This window comes from Ceratotherium simum, chromosome 14 (genome assembly GCF_057802395.1).
Source record: "Ceratotherium simum simum isolate JZ-2026a chromosome 14, ASM5780239v1, whole genome shotgun sequence".
Classification (NCBI taxonomy): domain Eukaryota; kingdom Metazoa; phylum Chordata; class Mammalia; order Perissodactyla; family Rhinocerotidae; genus Ceratotherium; species Ceratotherium simum.
Genome location: NC_141913.1, coordinates 38,303,368 through 38,331,116, shown reverse-complemented (window position 1 = coordinate 38,331,116; position 27,749 = coordinate 38,303,368). Strand labels below are relative to the sequence as shown.

The window sequence follows — 27,749 nt, the reverse complement described above, 5'->3', positions numbered from 1 at the left end:
AAATATAATGAAGCACACTAAACTGCAATATATCTCAGTATGCTGGGAGAGAAGGAAGGAGCGAGTGCCTCTGTCACCCCTGTTGTGGGCAGGAACCCTGCTCTTCTCAGGATACTTGGGTCACTGGCACGACACGTGACTTCCTGACAGATGGGCTGAGAGCGGGCACCAGTGCCAGGATGGATAATGTGTACTGCTGACATTTAGTGTCTTCATATTTCTTAGAGGAAACACAAAGTTCTAGTATTTTCTTTCTCACCCACTTTGGAAACTACTAGTGTTAGTGTGTGCTTATTGAATTGGATGCTTTGGGAATATTTTTTCAGTTTCACCAGAACTTTCAGACCATCCAGTCGACAGTGTTCGCTCTTATTTGCATATCCCACCTTACTTCCTGTAACGTTTGTTTGCTGATCATTTATGTCTTGGGAACCTTCCGGCTTCATTATTTTGGAATCATCTTTTTTCAAATGTTTATGTATGTCCTCTCTCTTCAAAGATCCTAGTTTCCTAGTGCCTCCCAAGCTCCCATCTTATTCTTCGATGATAGATGACATTGCTGTTGCTGCCTTTAAGACCTGGGACACCATCTTTCGTCACTAAGGCTTTCTTGGTATTATCAGTAAGGTTGAAATGGTCAGAGTTTTGGGAAGAAACTCTTTCCGTCTTTCCTTGAATGTCACTTTCAACCAAGGGATAGTAGTTATTTGCAAATTTTCTTATCTGTGGCCATCTTGCATGGAACTAGTTCTTAATTCCCAGAAAAGTAACAGCTGGAGACCTATATGGAAAAAATGATTGTTACTGAAGGTAGTAATAAGTCTATACTACATACTTTATTACATCTGCAGTCATTTGACTTATATTTACTCCTTAACAAGTGGAACTTGGATGCTAATGTAGGCAATCTGTCTAAGAGCTTACTAGGTAGAAACGTTTGTGGATTCCAAATTGATTCTTTTTGGTCACTGGTGTTGTTAAAGTTAATAAGTTTATTCTTTGTTTTTGAGTATTAGTCTAATTCTAGTGTTAATTTAGGTAGTTGCTGACAAAATTGCATGCATAATTCAGATTTCAATTTTGCATTTTATTGGGAGAAAATAAAGAATTGCATATGAATATTTTTACATAAAAGGTAAAAATCAATCTGCAAAAATGCAAAATTAAAAATTACTCATTGTTTTCCTATTTAATATAATATAAACAGTTGTGCTGGGTCCTGAGGGTACAAAGGAATCAAACCACAATGAAGAAGGGAAGGCACTCAGGGGACTCAGAGTCTAGCAGGGGACAGCCATGCAAGCCAGGGTATGCAATAATACAGCCATGTGTAAGAGACAGAAGAGGTTTGAAGTAACAATGAAAATTCTAGACATGATAAGGCCCTGTAATTTTCACAGGGGTGACAGATGACATTGTTGGATTTCCTCAGCTGAAGGAGGAGTGGATGGTTGTATTTGGTTAAAGCTTGTTGAAAGGTACTTATGTTTCTCTTCCCTTATTAACCACGTGCCTAAATTTTACATTTTGTTGGGGGTGCCTCATTGCCAACAGATGGAAGGGTGGGCAGGGTCCTGAGGGGTCAGAGACCATGTATCGGGGGAAATGTTGTGGGGACAGGGCTTTGGTTTGAAGAGGGGCACTCCTGTGGGGATATATACTGTCAGATGCTTGGAGCTGTGATGTGAGGACTTATTTTCGTGTCGGACAGTATTTCTCCAACTTCCGCCACATCCCTGCAACTGCCGTGATTTTATATGAGCATGGCTTGAATTCCACTTCACTTACTTCAATTTAAAAGGATTCACTTTTTCAAATTTACTCTCTCCTCATACTGAGTGGTAAAGTCCTTAAAAATTCTGAGACTGATGTGCTAGTTATATATATTTCTAATATACATGACTATTGAAGATTTTTGTGTGTGTGTGTGAGGAAGACTAGCCCTGAGCTAACATCCGATGCCAGTCCTCCTCTTTTTTTGCTGAGGACGATTGGCCTTGGGCTAACATCCGTGCCCATCTTCCTCTACTTTACATGGGACGCCACCACAGCATGGCTTGACAAGCGGTGCGTCGGTGCGCGCCTGGGATCCAAACCTGCGAACCCCGGCCGTGCAGCGGAGCACACGCACTTAACCACTGCGCCGCAGGGCGGGCCCTGAAGATTTTTAAAAAGTGAGACCCTTAACCATCCTTTACTTCATAGTGGTCTCTGCATCATTTTGGGAAACGCTGCTTTAGGGGCCGACATTGGGACAGATGGAATGAAGTTCCTGGGAACCACATATGGCCTGTTCAAAGGAAGGGCTGTCTGTGCTCTGGGCCCCTTTCTTATTTCATGGATCACAGTTTCACATGTGGGTGTGAGATGGGATTTATCTCCGAGGACGCTAGGTTTCTTACTTATTTTGTTTCTCTTTATGCTTTACACTTTAATTTAGTGCCTGGCTCATCTTAGGTTCTCATAAATGTTTATTTTAGGGATGTGTGATTCTAGAGTTTTACTGTGACAAATGAATTCTTTTACCTTCCATTGTTTTTTCTTTTTGAAAACAGTATCTTCATAATACTGTATACATATAATTCATAATACTGAATTATTTCAGTGGATTTTTTTCAAGTTTTTTTTAACAGTTCTGTTTTCTATGCTTAAAGGAATAAAAGTTTTAAAAAGTTCCATATGGCTTATATTATGCTGGGTTATAAATCAGAGATTCTGACAGATTTCAAACTACAAAGGTAGATAAAATGTTTTACTAGTCTATGAATTTTTAAAACGTTTTTCTCTCATCCTTTATGGTATATTTTTTTCTGTTTTTTGAGATGACCAAAGCATTTCTTTTGAGACACAGGATTGGGAATAGTAATATGTTGTTTTGTTAGGAAAATTGAATTTGACTCAAAACTGTTTTAGGAGCTAGCAGTCACCAGATATTTTAAGAATACTTTAAATGTAAACACATGTAAAAAAGTGAAATTATAGTGACCTTTTTTCCCTCTTGCCAAGCACTATGGTATGACTGGCTGTAGTTCAAGATTGGGTATGTTGCTGTTTTACATTCTTTTTAAAATGACAAAATTAATTGTTAGAGATCATGTTTTCTTAACATATAGATTGCACAAAAAAAGAAGTACTGGGAGACTCTGCCTTTTAATGAAGATATAACATCAAATATGATTTTTCCTTCATTAAACCAGCACTTTAATGTATTTCTTTTAAGAAATATGGTTCTAAGGATATCTTGTAAACTTTTTTCAAATTTTATGGTTGGTTTTACTACATGCTCATTTTAGAAATAGAAGCATTCTAGTGAGAAAAACAAATCACTTTTAGTTCCGTAATTAAAGATAACCACTTTAACCACTTTGAACATTATGGTGTATACCTATCATCATCATCGTCGTCATTGTCATCTTACAAAAAGTGATGCATACTGTTCTTTCCTTAGTGATAAACTAAGTGTGACATACAGAAAAGTACACAGACACTACATTAGCTCAATTCATTATCATCAAGCGAATGAACATACATGTAATTACCAGTCACGTCAAGTAGTTCCAGCACCCCAGAAACCTCTCTCACACACTTTCTTTTTCTTTTTCAGTTGTTTTGCGTGTGTGTGTGTGTGAGAGTGTGAGGAAGACCAGCCCTGAGCTAACATCCCCTGCCAATCCTCCTCTTTTTTGCTGAGGAAGACTGGCCTTGGGCTAACATCCGTGCCCATCTTCCTCTACTTTATATGGGATGCCGCCACAGCATGGCTTGCAAAGCAGTGTGTCGATGCGCGCCCGGGATCCCAACTGGCAATCCCCAGGCCGCCGCAACGGAGCGTGCGCACTTAACCACTCGCGCCACTGGGCCAGCCCGCCTCTCACACACTTTCTAATCACTCCCCCCTCCCAACTGCAGAGGAAACTGTTCTCCCAACTTGGCACTATAGATGAGTTTTGAACTTCATATAAATGGAATCATATGCTATGTATTCTTTTATGTCTTCTTTCTTTTGCATATTTGTGAAATTCATCCACATTTTTGCATGAAGCATAGTTTGTTCATTTTTATTGTTATGTTATTCCAATTTAAGACCATCCCACATTTTATTTATCCTTTATACTGTAATGTGTATTCTATTTATTTCCAACTTTTGGCTATTAAAATAATGCTTCCAGGTACATTCTTGTACATGTCTTTGCACATTAAGCATTTTGTTGGGTACAATAATTAGTGGAATTGCTGGATCCTAGTTGTGCATCATTCAACCATAGTAGTTACAATTAAATAGTTTTCCAAAGTATTTGTACCGGTTTATACTCACTAGAGTATATGAGAGTTCCAGTTGCTCCAAATCCAAGCCAGCACTTTTTTGGGGAGGGAAAAGGTGGAGTCAAGATTATTGAGATATAATTTATATACAGTAAAATATATAGTGTAGTATACAGTTCTAGTAGTTTCAAGTACATACAGTCATGTAATAACCACCATAATCAAGACATTGAACATTTCTGTCAATCCAAAAGGTCCCCTTGTGTCCCTTTGTAGTCAAACCCTAACAACCGGCCCTCCAATATAATCATAAAATGCAGATATCTACCACTTAACATCGGTAATCCATTCATGAAAATCAGATACTCTGCTAAAAATGCTAATCTGGAACCTATTTACCATTGTTTTAATTTTCAATATTATAACGTACAGAATAACCCAAAATATTCAGCCAATGTTCTAAAGCACCCTAAAAGCCTGTGTTTAAGTAACAAATTAGTGTGTTTTTATATAAAATGATTAAAACATGGTTTCCTAATCAAATAACGGTTATTAATGAACAGTTGTTTCCTAAATAGTAACATGCTCTCTTCCATTCTAGTCATTTTTTCATTTGACTCCCTTTGCCAGAAAGGGAGTTTATTTAACACCTTTTCAAATTTAGCCTCTTAGTGTATAACATTTAGCAAAATCAAGGGCTCGGTGTGAAAAGTATTGTGGAAACACATTTAGTATGTGTGCCCGGTGGTAGAGAATGGCTCACAGAGATGCCCTCTTAGTACCAACAACATCTGAGACAGATATCTACTTTTTTTACACTCAGTTCAAATTTCCACGTCAGCAATTCTCTCATATTATATTTAAAATGAAACTTGCTTCCTCCCCACACACACTATTTTGTTTAAAATGTTTTGAGTTCTGGAGATACAAATATAAAAGATTATTTTATAAACATTAGTTGAAAAGCATTACACTGAGGGATATAATCTAGGAAGTTTAAATGTTAAATACTAGGTGACATTCTACTGGGAAAATGTTCACCTGTTGACATTCTGGGTGATATGCCTGGATTTCTAACCATGGGCTTGGTTTTCAGTCGTGCTGATGAATATGTCACGATGAACTCAACCAGTTCCCTCTTATATTCCCTCTTACAGGTATCTTATTAGATATTTGTGTGTACATTTTCATTGAGTCTTGAGATGAGCAGCCCTTTAGTTTGATCTTTGTATTCATTCTGTAGAATATATTGTAGAATTGGACTTGCTGGGCCAGATAATTTGCATATTTTAATGCTTGTGATGCACATTGCCAAATTGTCCCTCATAAACACTCTACCCATTTACCATCCTACCCCTGGTGTCTGAAAGCACCTGTCTCTTAGTACCCTCATCAGCATTAAAGTATTATAATTTAAAATAGAGGATTAAAGCCAGTTTTTGACACCTATATTTAGAATTTTAAAAATAGCTTGCTTTTCTGTTAAATAGCAAATGTAAAATCTGTATCACTTATGCACTTCTAAAATATCAAAATTCAAATATGTATTATTTATACACTTTTGAAATATCCTTTGGTAAGTAACTGAAGTAAGAAAGTAAAGTGAAGTAAGTAAAGGAACAAATTAAGTTTATAAGTTGGAGCCCTCTAAGAACTATGAAACATGGAAAAGATGTAGCTCTTTTCCATCAAGGAGTCCACAGGAAGACTTGTGCATATGCAACATACACAGATATAATCAAAGTCAGGCGCTGGCAGGTGCAGAGATAGAGAGAGAGGTAACCAAAGTGCTGAGAGAGCAGAGAGGAGAGAAGAGTTATTTTTTTGCTTCATATGTTAGAACAGATGAGTGTGATTTGGACCTTGAAGGATTTTCTAAGCAAGCGAGAAAGTAAAAAAGAGAAATGAAAGAAAATTTTAAAAAGGGAGGAAGTGGAATGGCATTTTTAGTTGAATTATAAACTTGTAAAAACTCCATAAATGAATAGTCAGGTCTGTTCATTGATTTCTGAACTATTTTTTCTTCAAGGATCATCCTGACATTTAGATAACAGTAGTTTTCTCCCCCACAGACTTATTGCAGTTTGTTTATTTTTTTATTTATTTTTTTTTTTTAAAGATTTTTTTTATTTATTTATTTTCCCCCCCAAAGCCCCAGTAGATAGTTGTATGTCATAGCTGCACATCCTTCCAGTTGCTGCATGTGGGACACGGCCTCAGCATGGCCGGAGAAGCGGTGCGCCGGCACGCGCCCGGGATCCGAACCCGGGTCGCCAGCAGCGGAGCGCGCTCACTTAACCGCTAAGCCACGGGGCTGGCCCACAGTTTGTTTATTTGCTTGTCTCTGTTTCATGTTTGTTTCTCCTTAGACTGGAAACTCCATGAATAGCGCGTCTTTGGGTTCATCGTGTCTAATACAGTTTCTTACACTTAGCCCAATCTGTAGTAGACCCTTAATAAATAATGAATATATATAAGTGCGCAGGCAGTATTTTGACTGTAGCAATGTCAATATCCTTGTTGTGATATTGTACTATATAGTTTTGTAAAATGTTGCCATTAAAGGAAACTGGATAATGAGTACATGGGGTCCCTCTGAATTATTATTGTTATTATTATTATTTTGTTTTGAGGAAGATTAGCCCTGAGCTAACATCCGTTGCCAATCCTCCTCTTTTTGCTGAGGAAGATTGGCCCTGGGCTAGTATCCGTGCCCATCTTCCTCTACTTTATATGTGGGATGCCTGCACAGCATGGCTTGATGAGTGGTGCATAGGTCCGTACCCAGGATCCAAACTTGTGAACCCCGGGCCGCCAAAGCAGAGCATGCGAACTTAACCACTATGCCACCAGGCCGGCACCCCCTGTATTACTTTTTACAAGAGCATATCAATCTACAATTATCTTCAAATAAAAAGTTCTTAAAAATTATGATAGGCAAAGAATTTTTTTAAATTATTTATTAAAAAAATCTCTAACCAAGCAATAACATTCTGAAACTTTATAATACATAATTATATTATTTAGGATGTTGGTTTGGCTTTTAATAGAGATCAGATACCAGTGGCGTGAACAAGGTAGAAAGTTTACATTTCTCTCCATAAAAGTCTAAGCTGGTCCGGGATTGTAGGTGGGTTTGCTTCCTGAGGTCACCCAGGGACCCGAGCTCCTCCTGTCTTGTTTTGCTATTCCCTTGGGCGGTGTCCTCATGCACAAAGTCAAATCTGTCTCCGCACCACTATACCTGGGATCTAGCCCATGAGAACGGCGAGGATGTGAAGAGAAAATAGCTTCCTTTTAAGGATGACCAAAAACTTGCATATGCTACTCCCAGTCCCATCCTATTGGCTAGAATTTAGTCATAGGGCCATAGCTTGCTGCGAGAAAGACTGGGAAATGTGGTCCTACCCAGCTGAATCCCAGGATACTTTATCAGTAAAAAGGAAGAAAGGGAGGGTGGTATTGGAATCAGGTAGCTGACGCTGCCACCACGTTTGCCCTGGAATGCGTGTTCAGTATCTTTCTTGGTGAAACTGTCTTCCCTTATTATTTCACTACATTTATGTAGGAAAAGCACGGGTGTTTTAAGAGTTAGATATATGTGTTGGATCATTATGTCAGTTAAAAGTGGTTTATAGTTGTTTGAATGCTCTTCTCCCCTTTCTGCTAACTTCCTCAAAATTAAGGTATGATTTTTTCTTCTTTGTGTTTTTGGTCCCTGGCATAGGACCTAACCCTAATAGGCACTCACTACTATTTATTGACTAGTTAGCCTTTTATCTGTGTTGATTGAAATGTCTCTAAACAGAATTTTCATACATGTTTCTAATAGCTACCCTGCTTTATCCTTAATTCTTTCATAATATCTGGTTTGTTACAATATTGCAGGTTCAAAATAGATGGATATGACCCTTTTCACAGATTTTTATAACTATGGATGACAGTGTATAGTGTCATTTATTTTTTGTATGGTTCTGATGGAATAATTCGTGTTTTGTGATACATTTGTTAGATATAAGAAATCAATTATAGTTTGGCAAGTAGCATGTTTAGTAATATCAAAAAACAGAAATTTCGTTGTCTTAATAAAATAGTGTTTATTTTTGAGTTCAGTATTTTTTTGCTTTTCTGAGGAAGATTGTCCCTCAGCTAACACCTGCTGCCAGTCTTCCTCCTTTTTTGCTTGAGGAAGATTAGCCCTGAGCTAACACCCGTGCCAGTCTTCCTCTATTTTGTATGTGGGTCACTGCCACAGCATCGCTGATGAGTGGTGTAGGTCTGTGCCCAGGATCCGAACCTGTGAGCCCGGGCTGCTGAAGCGGAGTGCACCTAACTTAACCATTACGCCATGGGGTCAGCCCCTTGAGTTCAGTATTTTTAAAAATGAGAGTTCTTTTTTCCCCTTGATGATGATTTTCATTGATGTTTGATGTTTCAGTTTGTCATACATTGTATCTTTCTCACATTTTTATTGTTAAGGATAAATAATCTTGAGTCAGTACTTTAAAAAAATTGAATCATCAACACCAGATTTGTTCTTTTAATTTCAGTACTTTCTGGTTTTAGTTAGATGAATTTTATTTTAAGAGTTTATTTGGAGGACCTGAGGATACAATTAAAAATCTTTGGAGACTATCCTTAATTTGGTTTTTAGAACAGAAGGAAATATACTGTAACTTTCCCTTATTTTTCTGGTGGAGAGAAATTTTTTTTGCCAACAGGAAAATGCAATTCCACTAAGATTCTTGGGTCATAGATCAGAGGCTTGGATCAGCAAAAAGAAATGAACTTTTGGAAGAATTCTGGTCCAACATTATGCGCCAGTTAAAACTACAATGTAGGCAATGGCAGGCTGCCTCATTTCTCCCTATAAGGAAAGGCAACATAGCAGTAATATTTACCAGAGAAAGGAAGGAGGGCTGTGTGTGTGGGGTGGGTGGCTTCTCAGTAAAATGTTAGTTTGTCTGACATTATAAGCAGCTTCTCAGCCCTCTTGGAAAAACTTGAAGGGGAAAAATAAAGGAGAGTCAAGTTGTTGTGCTAAAAGAGAGTCAGAATTTTGTTTGTGAATTTTGTCCAGGGGTAGTCAACTCTTTATTTCTCCTAGTAACGAAGATGTGCAGCTGTGAAGAAAAAAAAAAAAAAACGCTTATATTTTCCCTCGGAGAGCATTTTGTCATTATTTTTGTTGCAGATTGAGCTTTGTAATTGTGTTTTTCTTTGCTTGCAATTGTGGAATGCACGGTGGTGGATATAGGGGTAGACAGTTATGGAGCATGCTCTGAGTAGAAGGAAGTGACTGGAAATTTTTAAAAATGTTAAGATAAACAACAAATCAGTCCAAAGCAAATAATACTTGGCTACTAGTTGTACTTTCTACGTAATTTTGCGTTTCTTGTTAAATGTCTCTCAACTATATCATGAACATTGTTTTTAATAAATTTAAATTTGTGATGTGTAATGATCAGTTATTAATTGATAATTTTTATCCAAATATCCAGATTTTCCTAATGAAAAGGAGGGAGCACAGGACTTAATAGAAACTTTCCTGTCTTCCTCAATCTTCTTAAAATCCTTCCTACATTAAAAACAAAAAATTCTTTCTACTGACTTCCCGTGCTGGGCCTGCACTTTGCTTGTGTTACGCTGAAAGTTTATACCAGATACGCTGTGCGCTTTGAGGCTCCCTGTGTACTTCTCTGGGGACCTCTGAAACTTGGGCGGGAGGGCTATTTACCTTCACTTCCAAATAATAGCTTCTTAAGAATTAATAGTAAAATCATTCCAATGAGTCACAGAAAAAGTTTGAGATTTGCAGGACCACAATTATGTAAGAAATGATATATTGATGAGATATCCATGAGATAGTTTTATATCCTGTGTTCAATAAAAATGCAAAATATTAGAAATGAACAAATGTTCACACTGAACTATTTACAGTATAAAGAAGAAATAAAAAACATCTGCCTGTGTTAGTTTAGGAAAAATAAAATTCATCAGTTTTGCTTATTTTGCTGTCCATTTGCTATGCATTTAATTTCCTTAGCTAAGGTGTTCTTGTAAAAATGACATTTGCCCATTGTAATAAGTAATAAAAAATTAGACGTGTGCAAAGATTAAAATATCATGCCCATTGCCACCATCCTAGATCTAATCAGTGTTAACATGTTGGTGATTACTCCTCCAAAATTATCAGGGGGCGCTTTTTAAAAACAAAAATCATAGGGTGGTATCCCTGGCCTGAGAGTGTATTGCATCACATTTTCTGGAGTTGGTGACCAGGAATTTCCTTCCTTCCCTCGTTTCTTTCTTTATTGTTTTTAATTGCTTAAGTTATGCTTGAATACATCTATGTTGTAAAAGAGTCAAATGAGTGAAAACAATGAATGAAATACGAGATTCCTTTAAGCCACCTTCCCTCCTACTCTTCTCCATGATCAGAGGCAACTAACCACTGTCAGCAGTGCACCCTGCCAGGCAACTGTGGGTTCATTTGCATACATAGATATGTATATTTACAATTTTTTAAAAAAACAAATGGGGCATATTATTTGTATATTTATACTGTTTTGTGATTTGCCTTTTCACTTAATGATATACTGATGAGTTTTTTCCATATCCTACATAATCATATACCGCTGGGGTCTATATTGTTCTGTTATTTTAATTTTATTATTTTATATTTATTTTTAAAGAAATAAGTGAATATATTCTTATTGCAAAAATTTAACTGTACAGATAAAGCAAAAGTCCTTGAATTCCATGCCAGAGGTAATTTCTGTTACCAGTATGATGTACACTTTGTCCTTCCTGTTTTAAAAAGTATGTATTTATATACATACACATAGATACACACATACATACATACATATATGGTTTTGGTGAGTGATTTTTAAATTATCATCTCAATTTTTCTGTAACTTGCTTTTTTCTCTTAACAGGGTACCTTAGAGATATTTCCTTGTTAATACATAGTACCTACCTCTTTATACTGTATTCTGTAGTGTGGAGTAACCATAGCTTATGTAACCATTTGCTATTGATGAACATCTACATTGTTTCCATTATCTGACTTTTTTTTAATTGATGTTTTAATAGTTTATAACATTGTGAAATTTTGGGTTGTACATTTTTGTTTGTCCATCACCATATATATGTTTCCCTTCACCCCTTGTGCCCACCCCCTACCCCCATTGCCCCTGGTAACCACAATACAGTTTTCTCTGTCTGTGTGTTGGTTTATATTCCACATATGAGTGAGATCATACAGTGTTTGTCTTTCTCTTTCTGGCTTACTTCACTTAACGTAATACTCTCCAGGCCCATCCATGTTGTTGCAAATGGGACAATTTTGTCTTTTTTATGGCTGAGTAGTATTCCATCGTATATATATACCACATCTTCTTGATCCAGTCGTCAGTTGAGGGACACTTAGGTTGCTTCCACTTCTTGGCTATAGTGACTAATGCTGCAACGAACATAGGGATGCATAAGCCCCTTTGGATTGTTGATTTCAGGTTCGTTGGATAGATTCCGTTCGTTGGATAGTGGAATATCCCACTATTCCAGTAGTGGGATAGCTGGACCATAGGGCATCTCTATTTTTAATTCTTTGAGGAATCTCCATACCGTTTTCCATAGAGGCTGCACCAGTTTGCATTCCCACCAGCTGTGTATAAGGGTTCCTGTTTCTCCACATCCTCTCCAACATTTGTTGTTTTTTGTCTTGGTAATTATAGCCATTCTAACGGGCGTGAGGTGATATCTTAGTGTTGTTTTGATTTGCATTTCCCTGATGATTAGTGATGTTGAACATCTTTTCATTTGCCTATTGGCCATCTATCTTCTTTGGAGAAGTGTCTGTTCATTTCCTCTGCCCGTTTTTTGATCAGGTTGTTTGTTTTTTTGTTGTTTAGTTGTGTGAGTTCTTTGTATATTATGGAGATCAACCCCTTGTCAGATATATGTTTTGGAAATATTCTGTCCCAGCTGGTGGGTTGTCTGTTCATCTTGATCTGGTTTTGTTTGTCTTGTAGAAGCTCTTTAATCTGATAAAGTCCCACTTGTTTATTTTTTCCTTTGTTTCCCTCCTCTGTGTAGGCATGTATCTGACAATTTTAAACAGTATTACAGTAAATATTTCCATACGTGCATCTTTGTGTACCTGTTCAAGTGTTCTCTAGTATAAGAAAAAAAAATTGCTGGGTTGATGAGGATATGCATTTTTAATTTCAATGCAAACTTCCAAATATCCTTCAAAAATTCGATGCCACTTTGATCTCTTGCTGTTATTAATTTTCTTTTTCTTTTTCTTTTTTTTCTGAGGAAGATCAGCCCTGAGCTAACATCCACGCCAATCCTCCTCTTTTTGCTGAGGAAGACCGGCCCTGAGCTAACATCTATTGCCAATCCTCCTCCTTTTGTTTTTCCCCCCGCTTTTTCTCCTCAAAGCCCCAGTAGATAGTTGTATGTCATAGTTGCACATTCTTCTAGTTGCGGGACACCGCCTCAGCATGGCTGGACAAGCAGTGTGTCGGTGCTCACCCGGGATCCGAACCCCGGGCGCCGGTAGCGGAGCATGCGCACTTAACTGCTAAGCCGTGGGGCCGGCCCGTTATTAATTTTCTATGCTTTTACCAATACTGGGTGTTATAAATCCTAAAAAATTTCTGTTCTCATGAATGATCTCATCATCATATTAATTAATTAATTTTCTCTGTTTATTGCTTTGAACTTTTATTGCCTGTTTTTATTTTGGATTGTTAGCTTTCTTTTGCAGGAGGTCTTTTTAAAAAATATGTATCCTTTTCTGTTTTATATATTGGAAGTGTTCTCCTTGTCTCTTACTTGTCTTGTTTATGATATATTTCATTGTATAGAAGTACTTAATTTTTAAGTAGGCAAATTAATATTCTTTATATCTTCTTGAATTTTGTTTCTTGCATAAGAAAAAGGCTTTCTCTATATAAGGTTTATACACATACTTCTGTAATTAAATACTGGCGAAATGATTAAATTCTCTTGTCCCAAAGACTTTTATAGAATTTTATCTTTTTCTCACTGATGTGGAATACTACCCTGTATCATAAAGTTAATTCTCAAATACATGTGGTTCTGTTTCTGAATTCATTTCTGTTTCATTGAACTGTTTGTCTACTCTACTGCCAAAATCATACTTTTATTTTTTTTATTTTTTATTTTTTTTAGGATATTTATTTATTTTTAATTTTTTGGTGAGGAAGATTTGCCCTGAGCTAACATCTGTTGCCAGTCGTCCTCTTTTTTTTTTTTTTTTTTAATTTTTTGTTTATTGCAGTAACATTGGTTTATAACATTGTAAAAATTTCAGGTGTACATCATTGTACTTCTATTTCTGCATAGATTACATCATGTTCACCACCCAAATACTAATTACAACCCATCACCACACACATGTACCAAATTATCCCTTTCACCCTCCTCCCTCCTCCCTTCCCCTCTGGTAACCACCAATCCAATCTCTGTCCCTATGTGTTTGTTTATTGTTGTTATTATCTACTACTTAATGAAGGAAATCATACGGTATTTGACCTTCTCCCTCTGACTTATTTCACTTTGCATTATACCCTCAATGTCCATCCACGATGTCACAAGTGGCTGGATTTCATCATTTCTTATGGCTGAGTAGTATTCCATTGTGTACATATACCACAGCTTCTTTGTCCATTCGTCCCTTGATGGGCACTTAGGTTGCTTCCAAGTCTTGGCTATTGTGAATAATGCTGCAATGAACACAGGGGTGCATGTACCTTTACAAATTGGTGTTTTCAAGTTCTTTGGGTAAATACCCAGCAGTGGGATGGCTGGATCATATGGTAGTTCTATCCTTGATTTTTTGAGGAATCTCCATACTGTTTTCCATAGTGGCTGCACCAGTTTGCACTCCCACCAGCAGTGTATGAGAGTTCCCTTCTCTCCACATCCTCTCCAACACATGTTGTTTCCTGTCTTGTTAATTATAGCCATTCTGACGGGCGTCAGGTGATATCTCATTGTAGTTTTGATTTGCATTTCCCTGATAGTTAATGATTTTGAACATCTTTTCATGTGTCTGTTGGCCATCTGTATATCTTCTTTGGAGAAATGTCTGTTCAGGTCTTTTGCCCATTTTTAATTGGGTTGGTAGTTTTTGTTGGTAAGATGCATGAGTTCTTTATATATTTTGGAGATTAAGCCCTTATCAGAAGTATGGTTTGCAAATATCTTCTCCCAATTGTTAGGTTGTCTTTTCGTTTTGTTGATGGTTTCCTTTGCTGTGCAGAAGCTTTTTAGTTTGATGTAGTCCCATTTGTTTATTTTTTCTATTGTTTCTCTTGCCCGGTCAGACGTGGTGTTTGAGAAGATGTTGCTAAGACTGATGTCGAAGAGCATACTGCCTATGTTTTCTTCTAGAAGTTTCACAGTTTCAGGTCTTACATTCAAGTCTTTAATCCATTTGGAGTTAATTTTTGTATATGGTGTAAGGTAAGGGTCTACTTTCATTTTTTTGCATATGGCTATCCAGTTTTCCCAACACCATTTGTTGAAGAGACTTTCTTTTCCCCATTGTATGTGCTTGGCTCCTTTGTCAAAGATCAGCTGTCCATAGATGTGTGGGTTTATTTCTGAGCTTTCGATTCTATTCCATTGATCTGTGTGTCTGTTTTTGTGCCAGTACCATGCTGTTTTGGTTACTACAGCTTTGTAGTATATTTTGAAATCAGGGAGTGTGATACCTCCAGCTTTGTTCTTTTTTCTTAGGATTCCTTTAGCTATTCGAGGTCTTTTGTTGTTCCATATAAATTTTAGGATTCTTTGTTCTATTTCTGTGAAAAATGTTGTTGGAACTTTGATAGGGATTGCATTGAATCTATAGATGGCTTTAGGAAGTATGGACATCTTAACTATGTTAATTCTTCCAGTCCAAGAGCACGGAATATCTTTCCATTTCTTTGTGTCTTCTTCAATTTCTTTCAGAAATGTTTTATAGTTTTCTGTGTACAGATCTTTTTGCTTGAGGAGGATGGCCCCTGAGCTAACATCTGTACCAATCTTCCTCTATCTTTTGTATGTGGGATGCCGCCACAGCATGGCTTGATCAGCGGTGTGTAGGTCCGAGCCCGGGATCTGAACCTGCGAACGCTGGGCCACCAAAATGGAGTGCATGAACTTAACCACTCCACCACTGGGCCAACCCCAGTATCATTCTTTTTTTTTTTTTTCCCCATGAGGAAGACCAGCCCTGAGCTAACATCCGATGCCAATCCTCCTCTTTTTTGCTCAGGAAGACTGGCCCTGGGCTAACATCCATGCCCATCTTCCTATACTTTATATGGGATGCCGCCACAGCCTGGCTTAACAAGCGGTGCATCGGTGCACGCCCAGGATCCGAACCAGCAGACCCCAGGCTGCCGCAGCGGAGCGCATGCACTTAACTGCTTGCGCCACCGGGCCAGCCCCAGTATCATTCTTTTAAATGACTATAGCTTTATAAAAATTTTGCTATTTGACCAGGATCACTCCTTTCCAGGAATCCTCCAGATTAATCCTTCTCAAAAATTTTTCTTACGTATTTTACATCCAGCAATATTTTTATTTACACTGTATTACAAAATATTACTCAAGTTCCTTTCGGTATTATGATGGTGATTATACTGAATTTTAGATTAACTTAGGGACAGTTTTGCAGTATTGAGTCTTTTTTTCCAGAAATTTATTGTATCTCTGTATTAATTCAGATCTCATATGGCCTTCAGCCAAGTTCTGTGGTTGCCTGCCTAAAGGTCTTACACATTTCTTTTGTGTTTATTTTGAATATTGTATTGAATTTGTTGCTACTGTGATTGGACTTTCTAATTATTTATTGCTCATAGAGGCTTTTGATTTTTTATATGTTGATTTTTTTAGCCATAGAATTGTACCAAAATCTATTATTTCTAATAGTGTGTCAGTTGATTTTCTTGATATTCTAGAGCAGCTCTGTCCGATGAAATATAATGTGAGCTATAGATGCAAGCCAAATATGTAATTTTAAATTTTCTAGTAGTTATATTGAAAAAGTAAAAAGAAATTGGTGAAATTTATTTTAACAATGCACTTTAACTCAGTATATCCAAAATATAATTTCAGCATGTAATCAATATTAAAAAATCAGAGATTTTTTTTTTTTTGGTATTAAATCTTCAGAATTCAGAGTGTATTTTATACTTAACCACACAATGCAATTTGGATTAGCCACATTTCAAGTACCTAATATCCACAGTGGCTAATGGCTTCTGTATTTGACAGTGCACGATTAGATTGCATGCAAATAATGAAATTTTTTTCCTTTTTTTTTTTGTCTTTTTTTTTCTTGCCTTAATGCTTTGGCTTGCAGCACCGGTAGTACCCTGCTGATGTTGGTGATACTATTATTATTTTGTGTGTGTGTGTGTGTGTGTGTGTGTGTGTGTGTGTGTGTGAGGAAGATCAGCCCTGTGCTAACATCTGCCAATCCTCCTCTTATTTTTTTTATTTTTTGCTGAGGAAGACTGGCCCTGGGCTAACATCTGTGCCCATCTTCCTCCACTTTATATGGGGCGCCGCCACAGCATGGCTTGCCAAGAGGTGCATTGGTGCGTGTCCGGGATCCGAACCAGCGAACCTCGGGCCCCTGCAGCGGAGCACATGCACTTAACCGCTTGGGCCACCAGCAGGCCCCTGATGTTGGTGATATTAATAGGAATTTTTCCAAAGTTTAACCACTATGGATTTCTGATTGGATAGACTTTAGAAACCAAAGAGGTTCTTTGCCTTTCTTTTTCTTTAAGAATAGGTTTTAAGTTTAATTTTTTTAAAAAATTGGCGTCTATTGAGATGATCATATTTTCTTTTTCTCCATCTTTTTTAAATGAAGAGAAATAAATTAATAGATTTTTTTTGTGTGTGTGAGGAAGATCAGCCCTGAGCTAAAGTCCGTGCCAATCCTCCTCTTTTTGCTGAGGAAGACCGGCCCTGAGCTAACATCTATTGCCAATCCTCCTCCTTTTTTTTCCCTTTTTCTCCTCAAAGCCCCAGTAGATAGTTGTATGTCATAGTTGCACATGCTTCTAGTTGCTATATGTGGGACGCCACCTCAGCATGGCCAGACAAGCTATGTGTCAGTGCGCGCCCGGGATCCAAACCCAGGCCACCAGTAGTGGAGTGCGTGCACTTAACCGCTAAGCCATGGGGCTGGCCCCAACACATTTTTTTAATGGTGAATAATTCTTGCATTTCAGAGACAAAATATTCTTGATCATATGCATTTATTCTTTTAATAAATTTTTCTACAAGATTTCATCTGCTTTTGTGTGATTCTAAAAGAATAAAGATTCTAAAAATCTTTATCATTTCTCTGTTTTTTTTTATTTATTTTTTTTTTTGTGAGGAGGTCAGCCCTGTGCTAACATCTGCCAATCCTCCTCTTTTTTTGCTGAGGAAGACGGCCCTGGGCTAACATCTGTGCCCATCTTCCTCCACTTTATATGGGACGCTGCCACAGCATGGCTTGCCAAGCAGTGCGTCGGTGCGCGCCCGGGATCCGAACCAGTGAACCCCGGGCCGCCGCAGCAGAGCACGCGCACTTAACCGCTTGCGCCACCGGGCCGGCCCCCTCTGTTTTGTTTTAAATGCAGTCTTTATCCTGTTTCTGTATCAAGGAGAGTTTTCTGGCCTTGTCAAATGAATTGTGTAAATATGATTCTTGTTCTGTAATTTGGAACTGCTTATATAATATGAGAATTATCTGTACTTGGAGGGTTTGGTGGCCTTATATGTAAAAAAATCTGGACTTGGTTTGGTTTTTAGGGTTAGCTCTTTAACTCTGTTTTCTATTCTTCTAAGGTTATTTGTCTATTCAGGCTGTCATCGTCTTTGGCCAATTTTGGTATTTTGTATTTTCCTAGATATTTCAAAATTTTGCTTAAGTTTTCAAATATATTGGTATAAAGTTGTACATTTCTTGTAATTATGTAAATTTTTTGATATGTAAAGAAAAGTCTAGGGAGATAAGAAACTTAATAGTGGTTATGTATGGAAAGTGGAAGTGGTATGGGACTAGGGAATGATAGTCTTTAAAAATTTTATATCCTTGGGCAATATGAGAATTTTCAAACAATGAGCTTGTTTTACTTTCATAATCAAAAAACAGAGTGTTGGGGCCGGCCTGGTGGCGCAAGCGGTTCAGTGCGCGCGCTCTGCTTCGGTGGCCTGGGGTTCGCAGGTTCGGATCCCGGGCGCGCACTGATGCACCACTTGGTAAGCCATGCTGTGGCAGCATCCCATATAAAGCAGAGGAAGATGGGCAGGGATGTTAGCTCAGGGCCAATCTTCCTCAAGAAAATAGGGGAGGATTGGCATCGGATGTTAGCTCAGGGCTAGTCCTCCTCACACACACACACAAAAAACAGAGTGTTATTTCAAACTTAAATATGAAAAAGTATAGAATGTTGTGCAGAAATATATTCATCTTACTAGTCCTAGCACATCTTAACTGTGGGTTTTCTTTTCAAGCTGGACTCTGGACTGTCTTCACACTGGGTGGTGTGGGCAGCAAAGCAGCTGCCACTCCAGAACTTTCTTCTCCTCTGGCCAACCAGAGTCTCCTGCTTCTGCTGGTGCTGGCCAATCTGACAGATGCTGCAGATGCCCCAAACCCCTACAAACAGGCCATTATGTCCTTTAAGAATACACAAGGTTAGTGTTATTTTTTCCTCTGAATATTCTTTCTAATGAGGAAAGAGGGTATTGTTTACCCCGTATGGTTTATTGTCTTATAGTTATGAAGATGACTGTCAACTTGATAGTGGTTTAGATAGTACAGAGAAATAAATTGTTCCAGTTTTCTTTTTTTTTAATTTCTGTTTTTGTGAGAACATTGAAGTTCTGCTCTCTTAGCAAATTTCAATTAAACACTACTTGTTATCAACTATAGTCACTATGTTTTACATTAGTTTAGTTCATTTTAAAGTAAAATTTAAAATGTAAATTGAAATTTTGAATCTGAAATGTAGTGACTTACACAAAATTAATGGGAATTGAATTGTATATATTAACAGTGCTTTTATTATTTATATAAGGCACAGTCCAGAAAGTACTGATGTAATATTTTTAAAATTTTGTGTTTTCTATATTCCAGATAGCAGTCCTTTCCCCTCATCAATTCCACATGCTTTCCAGATTAACTTTAACAGTTTGTACACAGCTTTGTGTGAACAGCAGACGTCTGATCAAGCAACTCTCCTCTTGTATACATTGCTCCATCAGAATGGTAATATTAGAACATACATGTTGGCTCGCACAGATATGGAAAATCTTGTAAGTGTCGTACTAAACTTCCCAAGCTTTTTGTATTTTATAATATTTTGAAGAGTAATTTCTTTTCCCGAGAGGGTATGTTTGCCTAGTTGCAAAGGTGATGGTCAAGGGGTTGATGGGAGATGCCACCAAACGCAGGCAGAGGTCTGAGTTGTACAGTGTAGGAGATGGCGTCACAGAACTGGAGAACACGGCAGGATGACAAGCTTCCTGTCCTTCAGTCTTTAACAGCCACCCACTGCCCGTGATTCAGCCTGACCAAGTCCTCCAGGAAGCACCCTCTGCCATTCTCAAGAAGCTTTTACACGCACTTGGTTCCTTCCAACTGCTAAGTGCCTCCCCACTAAGTTCGTGTAGCTGGTCACAGTTGCAGCATATTCCCGATGAGGATGGCGAAAAAGAAGGGTGATTTCTCAACTCAGTTCCCCAAGTGTCCCATCCCTTCGACAGGCTTAATTTCTAGGGCTGCCTGAACTCAATTCCTGGAGTGTTATAGTTATTTTAAGGTACCCTTGCCAGACATCACTTAAATGCACAGTATCCTTTACTATGTGAGTGAAATTGGTTCCAAATTTTTGCTCATTAGACAAAAACTCCTGTATGCAATCATTGATTTCCATTATAACTAATGTGTAAACGTCCATGTTTCTATGAGTGGAAAAGTAAACTACCTCACCAAGGTGTTATTACATTTGCAATACGTAATATATAGATAACCATGCATTATTCTTGTGTGAATAAAATTGTGTACTTCCCTGAAAGAGCTAGCAGGTCACTGGCAGCAACAGGAATGTCCCCTCTGCGCCAGTTTTTATAGGTTGATAGCAGGATTCACCAGGGATTTGGTGGCCGTTTTTTCAGTGTTAAAGATAAAATATTGAATAAACATGGAATATTAGAATTTATTTGAAAAGTATATTCTATGTCAGAGTTACACTAAGGCTAAAAAAACGTATTGAAAGAACCTATCTGCACATCAACTATGTGTGGAAAACGTTGGCTTAAATACCAAAATGGGATGTAACAGTGTACTGCTCATGTGAGTGAAAACTTGTGAAAAGAAGGCTTGTTTACTGATGGATAAGTGAATATAAGCAGAGACAATTCTGAGCATGATATAGCCTAAGGGAAATGATGGCAATAAGCAGAAAACCCATGACATCACCCATTCTAGAAAGTTCCGTGTAAGGATGTTGGTACATAAAATCGTGCAGGGTGCAGTTGTCTGTATATGATGACATACACCAGTGAGAAGGTAAAAGGTTTTGTTTTGGTTTTTTTTTTTGAGGAGGGTATGGTGGGGTTGGATTTGTATATTTGTTTTTGTTTTTAATTTCTTGCATGGATTACTTTGATAATGTCTTAACTGATGTCCTTATCTGTCCTTTCTTCTATAATAAATATTGGTAGAGGCTATGATTAGAAAATATGCTATTGATAGAAAATTTATTGGGCTGATCTGATTTTGTTGTTAACAATTCTTTTATTCTAGAGTCGTTGCTATTAAGAAGGTAATGTTTGACACATTAACATGTATCAAATACCTTATTGTGTGTAAGATCCTGCTAGTCTGGAGGCAGACTTGCTTCTCTTCAGTGTCAAGTGTTGACTGTGAGTGTAAATGGTCTTTGCAAACCCAGCCTTTGTATGGCAGCAGGCCTTCACAGAAGGTGATGTTTTTCTTTACTGGTATCTTAGCTATACAGTCATGCGTTAAAGCTTAACGACGGGGATACGTTCTGAGAAGTGCATCCTTAGGTGATTTCGTCATTGTGTGAACATCATAAAGTGTACTTACACAAACCTAGATGGTATAGCCTATTGCACACCTAGGTCTATATGGTACAAATCTTATGGGACCACAGTCGTATATGTGGTCCGTCGTTGACTGAAATGTCGTTATGCAGCTCATGACTGTTCAGTAGTCACTCCTTATCTGCAGGAGATACATTCCAAGAACCCCAGTGGTTGCCTGAAACTGTGGATGGTACCAAACCCTATATATACTATGTTTTTTCCTAACTACGGGCTGGTAGCATATACAGCGTGGATACACTGGACAAAGGGATGATTCACGTCCTGGGCAGGATGGAGCAGGATGGCGTGAGATTTCATCATGCTACTAAGAACGGCGCATAATTTAAAACTTATGAATTGTTTATTTCTGGAATTTTCCATTAATATTTTCAGACCAGGTTGACCGCAGGTAACTGAAACCGTGGAAAATAAAACTGTGGCTGGGGGGGACTACTGTACATGTGGAAAGTACTTTCAGTCAGAGGCTGGTTTGTGTTTTTTTCCTCTAAAGAAAAGTATAACTATGAAATTAAAGCAAAGGGTACATAATAAAAGTATAAACATTTAAAACATTTAGTCTTATAATAAAGTAATTGAAATAGTAAATTAAAATTTTTATTCCCTAGGTTTTACCAATTCTTGAGATTCTGTATCATGTTGAAGAAAGAAATTCACACCATGTGTATATGGCCCTTATAATATTGTTGATCCTTACAGAAGATGATGGCTTCAATAGATCCATTCACGAAGTGGTAAGTTCCCATTACTTTGATTAGAGTTTTAGAGTTACAGAGTAGACTTGTCCCTCCATGAGATTTACTGCAGCCTTAGCATTTCCCCTTTCTTTTCCTTCTGGTAGATGTTTCTGCAAGAACCTGACTTAGAAATGGTGTGTCTTTCTTTAGATTTATGAAGTGGTGCTTTTTTCCTGAATGACTGTTAGCCACTATTAAAAACTGTCTCAAAATGGTTTCTTTAGAATTTTTGATGCAAGTGTTTTTGTGCTGCCATCGGGTTCATTTTTCTTCTCTGTTTCATTTCTACTTTTTAGTTGTGTCAGAAATTGTCAAATGGATTTGCTCCTTGTATACAGAATGAGTGAAAGAATAGGGAACAAAGAGAAGAGGACTGAGAAATTGTTCTGTATTTTTAAAAAGAGTGTCACATAATTTAACTCTTTAAATTTTAGTCCTGTTGACGAGTTCCATTCCCAAACTGATTTTTTCCTCCTCTGTGGTATTTTCTTTGTGTCAAAGTAATACATGTACATAGTGAAAAATACCTCATGTTGACCCTGTTCCTGATGCCCACTTCCTAAAGACAAATGCTTTCAGCTTTGTCCATGTTTCTAAATAACGTGTTTATATTGTTATTTCTTGTTTTTTCAGATTTAGACATTAATTGTTATCTTCCAAGATGGAAGATAAGTCATTAGTGCTCCTTCCTGCACATCATATGTGGTCCCTCTGGGTTGCCAGCCCCCTTTCCAGCACATAGACTTTTTCCTCCTTCCATATTATCACTTTTGATTAGCTCAGCTTTTACATTATTATGATTATGTTAACTATTATTCTTAGCTCAGATGGAGTGTATGATAATTGCATTTCTTTTCTTATATGTGTTTTAATTTTTGGTAACACATCATTGCCCTCTTTCTTGTTCACGTACCAATCATTAATGCAACTCCCAGTACCTCAACAGAAAAGTCTCCTCTAAATGTATTAAAACCTATTGCGTATTTTTTCAATTTCATTTTCTTCTTTGACTCCTGTCTTAGTCCACATTGGAGGCTTTCCTCAAATGTCTGGTTATCCTTGTTTATCTGTTCTTATTTAGGAGTAAGGCACTAAAAAGTTGATTGGAAGTTCTGTGTGTGGGCAAGACTTATTTACTGTAACTTGTTCTGCATGGTCTGTTTCTCTGGGTATCCTGCTCTCTGTAGGCCTTTTCTTTTGGGCTGATCAGTTTCTCAGAGGGGACTCTTCCAGAGTCCTGGCTGTGGGGGTCTAGTGGAAGATGGGGCTAGGGCTTTCACTCTTCATTGGGTACAAACACTTTCTTTTCTTATTGTCTTCAGTAGGGCTTTCATGTCATCTTTTCTCTAATGTTCCATTAAAACTTTTTTTGCCTCTTATATGGTGTGACCATCATTTTAACTAGGATCTAAGGAATCTTGACACTGTAGAAACAGAATAAAACATAAAAATTTCTTAATTCTTATGGTCTGTGACTTACAATGGTTTGACTTAACAATTTTTCAGCTTTATAATGGTGTGCAAGCAATACCATTCAGTAGAAAGTGTACCTCGAATTTTGAATTTTGATCCTTTTCCTAAGCTAGCAATGTGCAGTACAATACCCTCTTGTGCTGCTGGGCAGTGGCAGTTAGCTGCAGCTCCCAGTCAGCCATGCGATCAGGAAGGTAAACAACCAATACACTTACAACCATTCTGTACCCATTCATCTATTCTGTTTTTCACTTTCAGTACAGTATTCAATAAATTACATGACGTATTAAACACTTTATTATAAAAATAGGTTTTGTTAGATGATTTTGCCCAACTGTAGGCTAATGTTCTGAGCACGTTTAAGCTAGGCTAGGCTAAGCTGTGATGTTTGGTAAGTTAGGTGTATTAAATGCATTTTCGACTTATGATATTTTCAGCTTACGATGGGTTTATTGGAACGTGACCCCATTGTAAGTCTAGGAGGGTCTGTATTTAGTAAAGTGCCACCAGAGAGAAAATATTTGTACTGATTTATTCAGTTTTTAAAAACAGCACTTATCTTTCTTTTTATAAGGAATAAAAAACCAATATAATATTTAAAAACATTTTAAAATTGACGTATAAAATAGAAAGTGCAGGGGCCGGCCCGGTGGCGCAAGTGGTTAAGTGCGCGCACTCCGCTGCGGCAGCCCGGGGTTCGCTGGTTCGGATCCCAGGCGCGCACCGACGCACTGCTTGGCAAGCCATGCTGTGGCGGCGTCCCATATAAAGTGGAGGAAGATGGGCACGGATGTTAGCCCAGGGCCGTCTTCCTCAGCAAAAAAAGAGGAGGATTGGCGGATGTTAGCTCAGGGCTGATCTCCTCACAAAAATAAATAAACAAACAAATAAATAAATAAATAAATAAATAAATAAATAAAAAAAGAAAGTGCACAAATTTTAAAGATACAACTTAGGAGTTTTTATATATGTATATAACTGTGTTAATCCTACCCAGATCAAGTTATTGAACATTCCAGCATAATAGAAGCTTCATTATGCCCTTTCTGGTCAATATCCTACACCAATCAGAGTTAACTACTGTTCTGACTTCCCTCCCAATAAATTAGTTTTTGCCTCTCCTTGCATTACAGTGTGTTCTCTTTTATATTGGCTTCTTTCACTGAACATAGTGTGGCTGAAATTCAGCTATGTTATTACATCATTAGTTTGTTCTTCTTTATTGCTATGTGCTATTCCATTGTATGAATAAACCACAATATATTTATCCATTCTCTTGTTGGTGAATATTTGGCTTTTTTCCAGTTTGGGGCTATTTTTGATAAAGCTGCTCTGCACATTTTTTTAAAGATTTTATTTTTATTTATTTTTTCCCCCCAAAGCCCCAGTAGATAGTTGTGTGTCATAGCTGCACATCCTTCTAGCTGCTGTATGTGGGACGTGGCCTCAGCATGGCTGGAGAAGCAGCGCGTCGGTGCGAGCCCGGGATCCGAACCCGGGTCGCCAGCAGTGGAGCGCGCTCACTTAACCACTAAGCCACGGGGCCGGCCCTGCACATTTTTGAACATGTATTTTGGTGGACATACTCACTCATCCTCTTGGGCATATATCTAGGAGTAGACTTGCTGGGTCATAGTTGTGTATTTAGATTTAAGAGATACTAGTAAAACTGAAACTGTGTATACCCTATAACTGAGCAGTTTCACTCCGAAGTTATCTAGGAAGATTCTTGGAAATTTGCATAGAGAGGACATGCTTATTAATGGTCATCTATAGCACTGTTTATAATATTGAAAATGTTTAAAATATGTGAAGTAAAACAGTCAGGGTACTGGCTACGTCGAGAGAGTAAGAAAAGGGAATGAAGGGCTGGTCCAGAGGTGCCAGCGGTTAAGTGCATGCGTTCCACTTTGGCGGCCTGGGGTTTGCCGGTTCGGATCCTGGCCGCGCACCAACACACCGCTTATTAAGCCATGCTGTGGCGGCATCCCATATAAAGTAGAGGAAGATGGCCACGGATGTTAGCTCAGGGCTAATCTTCCTCAAGAAAAAAGGGGAGGATTGGCGTCAGATGTTAGCTCAGGGCTAGTCCTCCTCACAAAAAAAAAAGAAAGAAAGAAAAGGGAATGAAAATGGGGATGGGTACACACTAGGGCTTCACCTAGGTCTGTAATGTTTTATTCACTCCTGCAGCAGCAAAAACAAAATAAAACAAGAAATAACCACACAAAAAACATTGAAGCAAATCTGACAAAAACATTAAGATTTGACAAAAATTCAAGGGTAGGGTGATGTCAGCATCATGGCGGAGTGAGCTTTCCCATAAACTCTTCCCCCGATAAGATACAACAAAAGGGGTCAATCATAGACCAACAAGAGACACTCACACTGCACAAAGGGACATCAGAAAGACCCACACTGCCACACATCTGAGAGTGGACGTGCTGGGGACCCCGGAGGAATTGGGGAGAAGTAAAGAGAAATCCTCTCCCTCCCCATCAGATTGGCAACTGGGGTCACGTGGCTCGCAGAGAGAGGGGAGGGGCGGCCCTCTGGGGGGAAATGTAGCTCTTCAGGCTCTCTCAGCCCGTGGGAAAGTCCCACACAGAGGACTCAGAACTGCTGCAGTGGTGCCATCAACATTTGAGCACCCCAGGAGAGCAGATAACGAGGGGCAAGTGAGAAGCACCTCCCCCAGGGACCCAGTGGGCAAAAGAAAGGGCCCCTGCCCCCCCACATGCCTGACATTGTAGCTCAGCCGACCAGTCAGAGCAGCCCCTGAGGAGTGCGGGTGACCCCTGACAGCGGAGCAGCCGGGGTGGAGGGCAGGGGGCTCATATTACGCAGCCCTTGACCCCCACACAGTGACGGCAGGTGGAAACTGCAACCAGATATTTCTAGGATGAGGAAAAACAAAGCCAATACAGCAATCGTGGTGTAAAAGTACATTAAATCGCCAAACCAGAAGGAAAATGACAAACACCCAGAAATCAACCGTGAAGGCACAGAAATCCATAACCTAACCAACAGAGAATTCAAAATAGCTATCATAAAAAAGCTAAACGAAATACAAGAAAACACAGATAAACAATTCAATGAAATAAGGAGTTTCTCCACAAAAGAGATTGAAATCATAATGAAAAACCAATCAGTATTGATGGAAATGAAGAACACAATGGAGGAGATAAAGGAGAATATGGCATCTTTAAAGAACAGAGCTGACAATATGGAGGAAAGAATTAGCATTATAGAGGATAGGAATACAGATGTGCTCCAGATGGAGGAGGAGAGAGAACTAAGACTAAAAAGAAATGAAAAGTTTCCGAGAAATATCCGACTCAGTTAGGAAATGTAACATAAGAATTATAGGTATTCCTGAGGGAGAAGAGAGGGAAAGAGGAACAGAGAGCCTATTCAAGGGAATAATAGCTGAGAACTTCCCAAATCTGAAGAAGGAGCAGGAAATGCCAGTAAGTGAAGCCAATAGGTTGCCTAAATATGTCAACAGGCAAAAGCCCACTCCAAGGCATATAGTAGTAAAACTGGCAAAAGTCAATGACAAAGAAGCAATATTAACGGCAGCTAGACAAAAACAAAGAATAACGTACAAAGGAACTCCCATCAGGCTCTCAGCGGGTTTCTCAACTGAAACTTTACAGGCTAGGAAAGACTGGAATGATATATTCAAAATACTTAAAGACAAAAAGTTTCAGCCAAGAATACTCTGTCCAGTGAAAATATCCTTCAAATATGATGGAGAAATAATAACTTTCCCAGATAAACAAAAGCTAAGGGAGTTCATGGCCACGAGACCCCCACTACAAGAAATGCTCAAGAAGGCCCTCAGGCCTGAGAAAAAAAAGAGAAAGGGAATACATAGCTTGGAGCAAGGAGAAAAATAGGTAGACAAAATCAGAAAAATAGTAGATCTTTACCGGCATAGGTTAGCAACCACTTAAATTCCAAAATCAAAGATCAAAGGAATGAAATCACCAAAAATAAATATAAACTCATCACTTTAAACACACACCCACAGCACAAGATAGAATAAGTTGTGACAAGAATAACTTAGAAGGGGAAGAGGAAAGAGATTGAATTGACTTAGTA

At 38.3% G+C, this 27,749-nt stretch overlaps 1 protein-coding gene across 3 annotated transcripts in view; it reads left to right on the top strand.

Moving 5' to 3' along the window:
* Nucleotides 1–27,749, top strand: part of DYM (dymeclin) — a 437,675-nt gene that overhangs the window by 127,173 nt on the left and 282,753 nt on the right. For all 3 annotated transcript variants that reach the window (XM_087439193.1, XM_004422520.3, XM_087439192.1), the window contains 3 exons: nucleotides 18,814–18,996; nucleotides 19,439–19,617; nucleotides 22,041–22,166. In XM_087439193.1, coding sequence (XP_087295319.1) covers nucleotides 18,814–18,996; nucleotides 19,439–19,617; nucleotides 22,041–22,166 — 488 coding nt within the window. The remainder of the gene's footprint in view (nucleotides 1–18,813; nucleotides 18,997–19,438; nucleotides 19,618–22,040; nucleotides 22,167–27,749) is intronic.